Below are 13646 nucleotides of genomic sequence, written 5' to 3' on the forward strand. Positions count from 1 at the left end.
TTGAGATTTGCGTTTGCGATTCATCGTACGGCCTTAACTCAAATCTATTTAATTTATTTTTTTCAGTCTGAATTGACAGCTGAGGTCGGTAAACAGGGAAATGATTAGTCGCTACAAATGCACTAGACAAAAGGAGCGGAGCCGGGAGCCACTCAAACGCCGCCTGCAACGTGGTATTAAATCATAAATCACACACAAAAAAAAACAGCCACCCTTGAATTCGGTGCCATTTTCCACTCAAGCGTTTGTCATTCAAAATTCAAAAAATGGACTTCCTCTTCTTTTATTCCCCCCCCCCCTTTTTCCCTCTCTCTCTCTCTCTCCTAAACTGGATAAACAACATCTGCCTTGATCGCGGGATGTTTTCGGAACAAACCACTTAGGAGGAATTTGTGCTCGGCAATTCCCAAAAGCTGCTGTCACTCACTCCCCGGCACCGCAACACTTAATGCCTTTGTCTCTTCACCAATTTATCTTGTTAACAGCAAATTGGGCTAACGGTTCGGAGGCGCAGAGCTGTTGTAAAAAAAAAAAGAGAGAGAAGAGGGTAGAGAGGGAGGGAGAGAGAGAAGTGGGGGGGAAAAACGTAAAGGGAATACTCCCACCAAATAACATATGGCTGCTCTCACTCAAAAATGCATCCCGTGCACTTACGAGGGCGATGAGTTTACGAGCGAGATGCTGGAGAGGGAGAGGTGCTCGAAGCGGAGGGTTAGTGCTTCCTGTTCTTTTAAGTGGCCCTCGCTTGTGATGTGCTAATAAGGTGATTTATAACACGATTAAATGTAAAGTTCAATCAAATATGGCTGGTTATTTTCGGGAACATATTACCGAATGTTTGCTGTTTGCTCGTAGTTTGAGAACACAATATTTACAGGATTTCTCAGGTAGGCCTCGTGCTACGGCAGAGCTGGAAATGTATAAACTGTATAAATGGGAAAAATCTGAGGTTCGATATATTGAGGCGGGAAAATATCGCGATAAACGATATTATTGGACGTCGCATCCAGTAATATCTAAAATTGTTCAAACAGAACCAAAATTAGGGCTCAATTTTTTTTTACTCGGTTTGGACGAAGAAAACTGCTCATTAATCTTTCATAATGTCGCTATAATCAGGCTCATTAAGAAAACACAACCCTTTATTTAAAAAGTGTTATTTCTGTTTTAGATATTACTCGTCTGCTCAAAAGTAAAACCTCTTAATAAGCCACGGAGTTTTCCAAAGTGTTTTAGTTAAAGGAATAGGCCAGCGTTTTTCCACACTGAGATATGTTCTTACCTGAGCTGTGACGAGTTCTTTAGGACCTGTCTGATCTTCAGTCACGTAAACACAGCGCAGACGGCGTTAGCATTTAGCCTCTCCCTCTCTCCTCTATAGCTCCAAAACAGGTCAAGATAGAAGCTACCAAGCTCTTCCACGTTTTCCCTATTTAAATATGGTTACGTGAAGTGTTCCACTACAAAGTATAATCACACACAATTAAACAATGTGGATTTTCTAAGCGGATAAAAGGGGGGACTATATTGTAAGGCGTAATAATACCAGGAGTAGTTTGGCCTCCGCGCGGTAAAGTGAAGATTACTGCGCTAACGCCCGTCTGCGCTGTGTTTACGTGACTGAAGATCAGACAGGTCCTAAAGAACTCGTCTAAGCTCAGGTAAGAACATATCTCAGTATGGAAAAACGCTGGCCTGTTACTTTAAAACAACACTTTGGCCTTTGTGAAGCAGCAGATCGTCTGGAAGTCGATGCTTCTCCGCTGGAGTCATTTCTCTGCAGAGCGTCTAAAACGCCGCTAAAATGGCCGCACGTTGGGGGGACATGGAGCGGCGGACTCGATTTTTACAATTTAGCCATTTTCCAAATCGTCTGTTTTTAAAAGCATGAAGTAACTGAATGAATTCGATTCATCGCCCAAACTAAAACATCCCACAATAGGCATGAAACACAATGAAGCATAACTTACTTCGGGCACCAGATCTTAGGAACTACATTAGACAAAAGGGGAATAAATGTATTTAAAGCCACACCACGTAAGATCAAGAACAAACGTGTGCTTTCGCTGTGAGCGGATCACCTCTGCTAAAACATGACTTTAACTTTACCGGGAGTGGGCGTGTCTCCAGCTCGTCTCCATGGAGATGTGACTAAAGTCAGCAGAATTGGGAGTTAAACATGTTAGGTCCAAATCCAGATCCATTCTTTGATCATCCACTGCAAAAATAGCACTTTCTGTGTCGAGCTTTGTGTTAGTATAGTCCGGATTGTTACACAGTGTACCTTTAATGTACAGACGATAAATATTGCCCAAAACGTGTTGTTTATCGGTCGATGAGTCGATACAGTAATGATCGTGACAGGCCTGTGTAAAAGCTTTCATTCTTTCTGAGCCGACACACTATGTTTTCTTCCACTCATTCTAACACTGTGTGAAAAGGGGATTTATTTGTGGAGCGTCTTCCACAGACCTGGTCACAAAGCACATCGCAAAGCAGTGTTAATTTCGTCGACTAAAATATTTAATCTTAATTTTAGTCAAAGGGATATTTTTTCCAACCAAAATTGGACTAAAACTAAATTAAAAGTTTCTCATGAGACTAAAACTGTGACTAAAATGTCCAGATATTTGAGTCGACTAAAATCAGACTAAATAAAAATGAAAAGGAGAGACTAAAATCATCCAAACTTGTATTGAGCGTCTGAAAGAGCCTCAGATCATGTAAATTCTCTGTTAAAGGATCAGCTCTGAGCTTTGTTCATGTGGAGCAGAAACATGAAGCAGAGGAACAACATTAAATATGATTATCATGAAGATTATCAATGCAAAGTCCACTCAATTTACTTGCAATTTTATTCGACTAAAACTAGACTAAAATTGAAGATATTTTTTTGACTAAAACTAGACTAACACTTAACACTGTTGCCATGTCGAGCTGGGCACCGTTAAACGACACCGGTGTGGTGCGGAGAAGTACTGCTGGTATCGACAAAACAAAAGTATCGAAAGCAAGTACTGACAGAAATATATCTGTAGAGAAAAAGAAGAAGCAGCTGGTCCAGGGAGAGCATTTAAAGAAGCTACTTATATTTCACATTCTGTTTTCTGGTTTCTGGTTCTAGATGACAAACATTTTAGTAAAGGTATCGGAAATTAAGCATCATTTAAGCACCGACATCCGAGAACAGTGCCCGACCCTCCTGGCCATGGCCGTTTCCATATCCACTCATCCACACAGTGAGCGGCGTGGCCTCGAGGTCGACCAACGGAAGCCGCCAGTGCAGGGCCTCAGGGTTCTGTCCCTTCACTTAGTTTACCTCTGACTCAATATTCAGAGGAGAGAAGGATAAACATTTGTAAAGTCAACAGAAAAGTGGAGATGCTGCAGGTTTAAACAGCACGAGTGTGTTATCAGTGCTTTGTGAACCGGACTCCATTACGAGACCAGGAAATACAGAGCGACAAAAGAGCGACGATACGAGACGTGCTGGAAGAGGTGGAAGTGATGATACTTCACTGAATGATCCGCTCAATGGAACTGCGCTGTAATACTGTGATCAGTCATTCTTAGGGCTGGGGGCTGTGGATGGTATCAGGTGCTATCGGCATCGAAACAATTAAAGTACAGAGAAGAAAAAACATATATCTTGATCACTTTTTTTTCGCCTCATTTTTTTTTTCATTACTACAATTGTTCCCCCATTTTTGCCTCAATTTCTCCCAATTTCCCCCCCAAATGATTCCCAAATTTTCACACATTTCCTGTCAAGGAGATGAACCCCATACTGTAAGTTTGCACACTGCAAAAAGAATTAACTAGATTAGTATAAACATCTCAATTTGAGCATAATAATCACAATTTTAGTTGTTTTGACTAGGTAAATTGTTCTTGGGCATTTTTCCTAGATTATTTCACTTGTTCTGAGATGTTTCTGACTCGTTTCGATACATTTCGTCCTTATTTCAGGTCATTTTCTTTGCCAATGGGGTAAGAAAAACTGTCTTGTCTCATTGGCAACTTTACTTTCTTATTTCAAGCGAGATTTACCCTAGAACTGGTCTGAAATGTCCTCAAACAAGCAAAGTAAACTTGGTCCGATCAGGAAAAGTGTCTAAATTAGCTAAAAACGCTCAAAACAAGATATATTTCCTCAATTCAAGTCATTTAAGACAATGCTTGATATTTACTTTTTGCAGTGCAGATCTTCAAATGTTATTGTTCTCCTTTCTGGTTTCAGATGACAAATACTTCAGTGTAGGCTGTATTAGGGCCAAAAAATCCATTCGATTTTATTTGAACTAAACTTTAAAAAGTCTCCTGATCTTTCATATGAAGAAAACCGCTCAGAGTCAAACTGCTCATTAATCTTTCATAATGTCGCTATAATCAGGCCCATTAAGAAAACAAACCCTCTATTTAAAAAGTGTTATTTCCGTTTCAGATATTCCTCGTCTGCTCAAAAGTAAAACCTCTTAATAAGCCATGGAGTTTTCTAGGGCTGTAACTAGCGATTATTTTGTAAGCGATTAATCTATCGCTTATTTTTGCGATTAATCGATTAATCGCTTGGCTGTGAATGGTGTAGGAAAATGTTATTTTTTCAATTCTTTTTTATTACATTATAGCTTAAGTGGCGCTGTTTGAGGATGTGTTGATGGAGGAAACTAAAGGGAAATGTTTTTTGAAGCCTCTATTCATGAAATGTACAATGTACAAAACACTACAGACCCTAAATATAAAATCAAAGTAGGTTTTCATCAAAAAATACTACATTTTTTATTTCATATTTGCTCCATTATAGTCTGTGTGAGCCATAAACGATTAATCGATTACTAAAATAGTTGTCGACTATTTCAACCATCAATTAGTCGACGATTAATCGATTAGTCGTTTCAGCCCTAGAGTTTTCCAAAGTGTTCTAGTTTTATCGTTGTCATGCCTCTGCTGTGATTGACAACCATCTCCATGGAGACTCAAGGGAAAGGGGCGGAGCTAAATGGTCCGCTCAGAGCAGAGTGAGAGAAAGGCACAGGAGCAGCGGAAGAAAACTCGCTTATTTATTTTATTTTGTTGGCCAAGTATAGGAAGTGTGTTGTGTGTAAAGGTAAACATGGCAGGTTCACTTGTCTCTGTATTTGTTCGTGTTGCTAATATGGCTCAAAATAAAAGGTTAAATTCAAACTCTTAAAGCACAACACTTTGGCCTTTGTGAAGCAGCAGATCGTCGGAAAGTCTCTGCTTCTCCGCTGGAGTCATTTCACTCTGGAGTCGGGCTGAACGACATGGACAAAATGTCAGATCTCGATATTCATGCCAGACATCTTTGTTTAGTTTTTTTTTTTAGTTTAGTTTAGTTTATTTCAGTCAGTATCTTCACACAGACACGATTGACTATAAAACATGAAAACACTGAAACAATGACTGAAAAGGGTTTTGGCTGAAGTGACTTATCTAAAGCCAAACCCTATTATCTTTATATTATACTTTATATTATACATCTCGATATCGATACGATACGATATAACTATGGGTTTGGTGAAAACTAAGCACTTTTCAGAAAAATAAACACATAACACAAACGTTTTATTGATGAAAATCTATATCGTTTATATCTTGCCTTTTCGATTGTAATGTTTTGAATGTCCATCTATTATAGAAAACGCTAACTCAATGGCCGCCGCCTGGGCGCCGCCATGTTTATTTCCCATACCGACTTTGAAGCTAAGCAGGAAAGTGCCTGGTTAGAACTGGGATGGGAGACCGTTCCTCGAATGCTAAGCAGGGAAGGGCCTGGTTAGGACTGGGATGGGAGACCGTTTGGGAACACCAGGAAGCCTGGCGACAGTACTGCGTGTGTGCGTGGTTGGTGTTATTACATCCGCGGCCGGCCCCCACGTGACGAGTCCCACCGGCCGCGGGCATTGGCCACGGGTCCATATGGACCGCGGTGCTGCTGTCCGAGGACAACCCGCTGTCACAAAAACGCGAGTGCACGAGATCTGACTGCCGTGCGTGTGCGCGCGTACAAACAGGGCGATGTGTGTGGGCGCGCATGTGTGTGTGTTCGTGCGTGTGTGTATGTATGTGTGCGCGTGCGCATCCCAACAGGGCGCTGTGTGCGCGTGTGTGCGTTCGTCTGTATGTGTGCGCGTGTGTGTGTGTGTTCGTGCGTGTGTGTATGTATGTGTGCGTGTGTGTGCGTGTGTGTATGTGTGTGCGTGTGCGCCCCAAACCTGCTCAAACACGAGCCTCTAATCACACGCGCTGCTCCAACTGATTTATCCTCCGTGTGCGTAAAAGCGACAATGACACTACCACTTAACGAGCGCATGGCCTGCACTGCTTAGTTTTTTTTCTTTTTATCTTTTTTTTTACTTTGCTGCTGGACCATTTGTTTTCTATTTTGCTTTCACGTATTGAGCCCAGAGGTACATTTTATTCTAAAGCAGCTTGGAAAGCATTGCCAATTTTATTGTAAGGTTATAAATACTGTCTAACACCAATCATTAGGCTATTTCATTTCAAAACCTACTCACTATTTTTTGGATTGTACACTACCGTGATGCACCAAACCACGGGTCCTGCACCGTCAACCAAACCCTTAGAACTGAACCCCTAATATTTATCCATAATTATTCCACTGTCTCTTGAATCCTGTTCCCCGAGTTTAGCGAAAATATTGTCGTTGTAGTTTATAAGAAAGGAGTACGGGTGCATCAAACACTCCAATTGCAGTTTGTTTGACATTTTTTTTTGCATTCATTCTTTTACTAATTTGTAGTGGCCATAGTTTTTGGAATGGGTTGGGAACCACTGGTCTACAGCTGAACTGTGTGACGGGTTGGACATTTCTTTGTAATCACTCATAATCCCAGAATATCAAATGTGGAGACTAGCGAGGCCCGGCCGAAGGCCGGGTCTCAGCTAGTATCTCAATATAGGGCTGCAACTAACGATTATTTTCGATTAATCTATCGACTATTTTTACGATTAATCGATTAGTCGCTTGGCTATGAACGGTGTAGGAACATTTTATATTTTCCTTTTTTTATCACATGAAGCTAAAGTGGATCCGCTTGAGGACGTGTTGATGGAGTAAACGTAAATGTTTGTTGGAGGCTCTTGGCGCTAATTCTGCTTCTGATTGGACGAGACACAAACAGATATTCATGACATTTACAATGTACAAAGTGAACTACACACACTTACTCTAAAAACAAAGGAGGTTTTCATCAAAAATACTACATTTTCATGTAATTCTTGCTCTATTTGAGTCTGTGTGAACCAGAAAACGATTAACCGATTACTAAAATAGTTGTCGACTCTTTCAATAATCGATTAGTCGTCGATTAATCGATTAGTTGTTTCAGCCCTATCTCAATATCAATGCAATAGCGATATATCGTTGCTTTAACGATACGATAACGATTTATGTTTCAGCCCGACTGCGGAGCGTCTAAAGGAGGACGTGGAGCGGCGGACTTTACGATTTAGCCATTTTTCGAATCGTCTGTTTTTAAAAGCATGAATTAATCGATTTATCGCCCTATAGTTTGTATCCAGGAAGGGGAGTTTCGCGTCTTCAAATGTTCCGAGTGCTAAAGCCCAAAAAATGAGAAGTAAGGCGAGACACTGCAGGTGAACAGGGAAAAAATGTATATTTACAGATATCAATTTGAAACTGTTGCTGTCGATCACTGGGGCATACATGTGAGAAAAAAATACATGGCAAGTTTTCTGTCATTTTATCTTTTCATATAAGAACAAGGTGTTTTATGCCGAAAAATGCCCCAAAATCTGAATAATGGACAGAGCTACATTCAAACTTATGGTGTCATTTTATTGATGAATGAGTTGCCAAGACTTTCTCAGAGGGGATTTAGGATTTCTTGTTTAGTTTTAAAACAAGCTGTTTTTTTAGTGGAAAATTTAGTAAAAATGTAATGTTCGCCTCATTTTTTGACTTTCAAAACTCAATAAATGGGGCTTAGGGATTAAATAATAAAAAAAAACCTCTGAAAAAATCTTCCAAATATTGTTCAGTCCAAGTCTGGAAAATGTGAAGTCACTTTATTGATATTTTTTAGATTTGGTTGCGTTTTCGTTACATTCCTGTCACTTTTCGTCACATTTTGTCAATTTTTTTGTCAAAATTTTAATAGATAATAGAAAATCCCTCTGAAAACATCTTCCAAATATTGTTCAGTCCAAGGCTGGAAAATGTGAAGTCTTTAGGTCCGACTGACGTGGACATAGTGTCGCCACAATGACAGAAAAATGTGTTTGGAGAAAAAGGGCCTTGAAATTGCGTTCTCCCATATAAGTCTATGGGGGAACATTGAATCAGCGCAATATTTAAACATGTCATTGTGAAGATTAGGCATATTTTCTGTTTCCGGGTGAAAGCTTATATGTTCAGAGACAGATTTGGCCCAAAACCTGAAAACTGAAAAAAATGACTTTTGCCTGTAGTGTCTCCACAAACTATATGAATAAACACTATCGTCACACAAGGGCAAAGGTCACGGGGCTCGACATTTAAGCTCAAACTCAAACACATCTGATCTACAAAACAAAACAAGCGGAACGTTTAGGCCCGAGCAAACCCGCGCGCTGCGTCTTTAAGAGCCCTCCCCCCCCCATCTCCGCCCCCCAAAAAACAAAACCACAACACAATTCCTTTTTTTTGCATCACCTTATTCCAATCCCTCCCCTGTTCTCCTTGTTCCCTCCACACACCATTAAACATATTATTATAACATGAGTGTCAGGCCCGTCTCTCCCGGCTCCGCTCGCGCGCTCTGCCAGGTAATCAATTTGTCGTCACTCGCCGTAACCCCAGTAAAGTCATCAAGCGAAATGAGTTACAGCTGCAAAGAGCCTTCACCAATGCACAAGAAGGAGAAGGAGTGAGTGAGTGAGCGGAGGTGGAGGTAAAGAGAGAGAAAGAGAGAGGAGGGAGGGGGGGAGAGAAAAAATGACAACACCGGCTAGGAATATTCCGCCCGCTTGATAGCACATCCCAGGTCTTGAAGATGAAATATTAATGCACAATTTGTTTATCCGCGGGGCCCGCATCTCTCCCGCCGCCGGTGCCGAGCTGTTAATTTTCCACGGGGCGCTGGCAGACAACGGATCAGTCAGTCATGAACTCTTCGCAGCCATTACCGGGAGACACTTTGATTAAGTATTCCTAATGTAGTGCGTAGTAGCAAAGAATGAAAACACTCTGCCTGCCAACTTTTGATTGACCATTAAGTCGCTGATGAATGCCGCTGTCAGGCGAGGAGACAATTACCTCAACAATGAAGAAAGTCTTTTTTTGGGGGGGAAGGAGCCGGGGCCCGTCCTCTGTGGGGCTTGACATATTTACCAGAGGCCGTGTGTAAAGAAAAAAAATAAAAAATAAAAAAAAGGGATCGCTCAGGCAACCCCCGCGGAAGAAAGTTCGGCAAATTCAAAACAAAAACAGGGAGAGGAAGGGGGGAAATTAAGCAAGGGCATGATAATTGTTTTGGGGGAAAGACGGGATAAAAGGCGGATTCTGGATTCTGGGGTGGACGAGGGTGGGGTGTGGGGGGGGGGTGACGAGTGTGTGCACTGCGCGGCGTCGATAAGCGGTTTCGGTATCTTAAGCCGGTATGGAGGGACGCGCGTCGTTTTGGCAAGGAACAATCGCCATCTGGTCGCTGCATCCGCGAGCGTAATAAAGACTGATAACTTTGGGGGTGCAGCGTTGGTCGGAGGGGGGGGGGAATTAGCCAGGGAAGAAGAAGAAGGAGAAGGAGAAGAAGGAGATGGAGAAGAAGGAGATGGAGAAGGAGAAGAAGGAAAAGGAAAAGGAAAAGGAAAAGAAGAAGGAGAAGGAAAAGGTAAAGGAAAAGGAAAAGAAGAAGGAAAAGAAGAAGAAGAAGAAGAAGAAGAAGGAAAAGGAAAAGGAGAAGGAGTAGGAGGAGAAGAAGAAGAAGAAGAAGAAGAAGAAGAAGGAGATGGAGATGGAGAAGGAGAAGGAGAAGAAGGAGAAGGAGAAGGAGAAGGAAAAGGAAAAGGAAAAGGAAAAGGAAAAGGAAAAGGAAAAGGAAAAGGAAAAGGAAAAGGAAAAGAAGAAGGAGAAGGAAAAGGTAAAGGAAAAGGAAAAGAAGAAGGAAAAGGAAAAGGAAAAGAAGAAGGAAAAGGAAAAGAAGAAGAAGAAGAAGAAGAAGAAGAAGAAGGAGAAGAAGAAGAAGAAGAAGGGAGGGGGAAAAAAAAACAACAACAAAATGTACAAGTTCAAGGTTGAAGGTTGGAATGGAAGTGGGGATCGGCACGATGTTTCGCCCACGTTATTGCGACATTATCCGAGATGAGGATACGCCGATCTCGCTCCCGATATATCGAGATCGATTTATTTTTCGCGCAAACAAGAGGCAACTTAAAAAACGTGCCAAAAGATGAGTTTAAGTCACGGTTTCCCTCATTTGTTGTTGCGTCTGATTCGCCGGAAAACACGACTCCGACTTTTGCTTCGTTTTAAAGGCGCCCGGGGTTTCGTAAAGTAGTGCCGTATTGTCGTCACGTCGCACTTTTATCACAAACCCCGGCTATAAAAGTGAACACAGTGGGGCTTCAAAAACAAGCAGGACAAAAAGGCCACAGCGACTGGACTCTGTCATCTGAGCAAGAACAGACATTAAAAAAAAAAACGCTATGGGAAAAAAACTATCAGCTGAATGGTTATCTGGCCTCAGACGTCCGTGCGTAATGTACTCCTCTCTGGCAGCGGCGGCGGATGGATCGCATGTGTGTGTGTGAGTGAGTGTAACGCGCACTCCATTTGTCCATAAGATTATGAAGAGTTCACGCAGAGTTCAACATCTTTCAAGCTCTCTTTTTTTTCCTCCTTTTTTCTCTTTCCTGCTACGGCTGCGTCCAATCACGCGCCACCGACAGAACGACAGGCACACATTAGTTTGAACACTAACTTTCTCATCAATCAATGCGCGAGAGCTGGACGAGAACTGGGCTGTTCAAGGGAGGGGGTGAAGCTGGAATGTCTTTTTTTTAAATTATGATTATTATTATGAGTATTTGGAGGTGGAAAAACCTAGAACGGATGGATTTTTCTGATTATTATCCCTCCTTTTGGGACAGTGTGTGATGCTCTGATGTCTCAACGCTACTTAAACAAGGACTCCAAAAGGCAAAGCTCCTATTTGTAGAAAACACATCCATTTCGGGTTGATAATCTTAAAAAAAAAAAAAAAAAAATTGGTTGAAAATTTGGGAAAACTTCCATGCGTAAAAAGCACGTCCGTATAACTCGCGGCGTGATCGGAGCGTAAGAGACTTGGCAAAAGTTTTAGAGGGATAACGAGAGGAATAAACAAAGTACACACACACACAGGCTCGTGGTAGGAGTGGAAGGGTCGTGTCTTACCGGCTGCCCGCTTAGGCGCCTGCTGTTTCCTCCGCGGCATGTTCGGCGGCGGCTCTTCACGGGGGCGCCCAGGTGGAGAGTGTGTGGAAGCCGGAGCTCTCTAGTAGTCCATACAAGCCGCACGGGGTGTTTTTTTATTCAGAGAGAGAGAGAGAGTCAAAGAGTCCGGGGGCTTCTCTTCTTCGCTTCTCTGGTAGAAACGTACAGGAAGAAAATAAAAAAAAATAAAAAAAGATCCTCCGGAAAACAGACGGCGGTGTCAGTACTATAGCAGGGCTTCCTTTCACCTTGCGCGCGGGCACTCGTGTGTGTGCGTCTTCTTCTGCTTCTGCTTCTTCTTCTTCCCTTTCGCTACAGCCAGAGGGAGCGAGTCATGTCCTCCTCCTCACCCAGCAGCAGCAGCAGCAGCAGCGGCGGCGGCAGCAGCAGCAACAGCGAACCGTCCGCTTCCTTCCAGCCCCCGGAGCCGCATGTGATCGACCCGTGTCACTCAGCGCGCGAGAGGTTTCAGAGGAGCGGGAGCGGTGCGTAAAAGAGGGGGCTCGCTCAAAGGGAAGGGGGGGGGGGGGAAAACGGTGAAGGGGGAAAAAAAGAAGAGGTAAAGCTACAGAGTACGGGAGTGGATTACGCGCGGTGCAGGCGAAGGGGGAGAGGCGATGCCAGCGGCGGCGGCAGCGGCGGCAGCGGCAGACATCGATCCATAGAACAAACTGAACATTAAAAACTCCTCCCTCCTCGCCCGGACTTGATGATGGCAGCGAGACATTTGTTACACTAGATAACCATGAGTTTATTAAAGGAACAGAGGCCGGGGAAAAGCACACAGCGGAGCGGAGGGAGAGAGAGAGAGAGAAGGGGAGAGAGGGGGGGGAGAGGGAGAGAGAGGGAGAAGAGAGGAGGCTTTTGTTCCTCCTCGCGCACACCGCTTCCGCCCTGCGCCACGATCAAAGAAATAAAGTTTGTTGGAGGATGGACGCGGGGACGGCGCGCTGTACCGCCCCGGGACGCGGTGGGACGCGGTGGGTTCCGGGGCCGCGTCCAACCGCACACGGAGGCTGCGGTTACGCGTTGGGTGAAGGCGCGGAGCCGGAGGGAAAAGTAAAGTAGTTTGTTTTAGGCAGAGGTTGTTTCGGATGCGGTGTCTGGGAATTGAAGTGGAAAACCGTGACAGGGATGAGGAGCTGCGGCTCAGGTGGTGGTGGAAGCGGGACAGGTGTGACGTGGCGGGACAAAGCGTAGAAACCCCAAAATCACACACACAAAGGTCACAAAATGTTATTATCTGAAATGTTAGGAGACAATATTGTACGTTTTATGGGCTGCAACTAACGATTATTTTGTAATCGATTAGTCTAACGAACATTTTTACGATTAATCGCTTGGCTGTGAATGGTGTAGTAAAGTTTTTTTTTTTTTTTTTTTTTTCTTTTTTAAATCACATTATAGCTTAAGTCGCGCTGTTTAACCCCTTACCTCCCACCTGAACCGAGCACATTTTCTCCAGTTTGGCTTTACCCCAATCCAAAAGCTTCTGGAAAAAAGGTGTGAAAACAGCGACAAAACTGAGACGAAAACAATGATGGAAATGTGACAAAAAAAGTGACAAACAATTGACAAAAAAGTTACAAAAATGAGTTGAATACCCGACAAAAAATTACCAAAATTTGATAAAAAATGTACGAAAAAAAGAAAAAAAATGATGAAAAAGTGGCCAAAATGTGACAAAAAAATGACCAAAATTTGATAAAAAAAATGACAAAAAAATGAAAAAAATGTGATAAAAAATGATTAAAAAGTTACAAAAATGAGTTGAACAACCGACAAAAAAATGACCAAAATTTGATAAAAATGTACGAAAAAATGAAAAAAAATATGACAAAAAATGACAAAAAAACGACAAAAATGAGTTGAACGCCCGACAAAAAAATGATGGAAAAAAAATCTGATGACGTGAGGAAAAAGATCCTCTGGGTTCAGGCGGGGGTTAAGGGGTTAAGGAAGTGCTGATGGAGTAAACTAAAGGGAAATGTTTTTTGAAGGCTCTATTCATGACATTTACATTGTACAAACCACTACAGACCCTAAATATAAAATCAAAGAAGGCTTTCATCAAAAATACTACATTTTTGGGTCATTTTTGCTCCATTTTAGTCTGTGTGAGCCAGAAAACGATCGACTCTTTCGATTAGTCGTCGATTAATCGATTAGTCGTTTCAGCCCTAGAAAA

General features: G+C 42.5%; 1 protein-coding gene across 1 annotated transcript in view; it reads right to left on the minus strand.

Moving 5' to 3' along the window:
* Positions 1–11571, minus strand: part of tshz2 (teashirt zinc finger homeobox 2) — a 156353-nt gene extending 144782 nt beyond the window's left edge. Inside the window, exon 1 of the mRNA XM_079574868.1 lies at positions 11420–11571. Coding sequence (XP_079430994.1) covers positions 11420–11459 — 40 coding nt within the window. The 5' untranslated portion in view covers positions 11460–11571. The remainder of the gene's footprint in view (positions 1–11419) is intronic.
* Between the last annotated feature and the right edge of the window lie 2075 nt (positions 11572–13646).

The sequence above is a fragment of the Gobius niger genome (assembly GCF_951799975.1).
Source record: "Gobius niger genome assembly, chromosome: 17".
Lineage (NCBI taxonomy): Eukaryota > Metazoa > Chordata > Actinopteri > Gobiiformes > Gobiidae > Gobius > Gobius niger.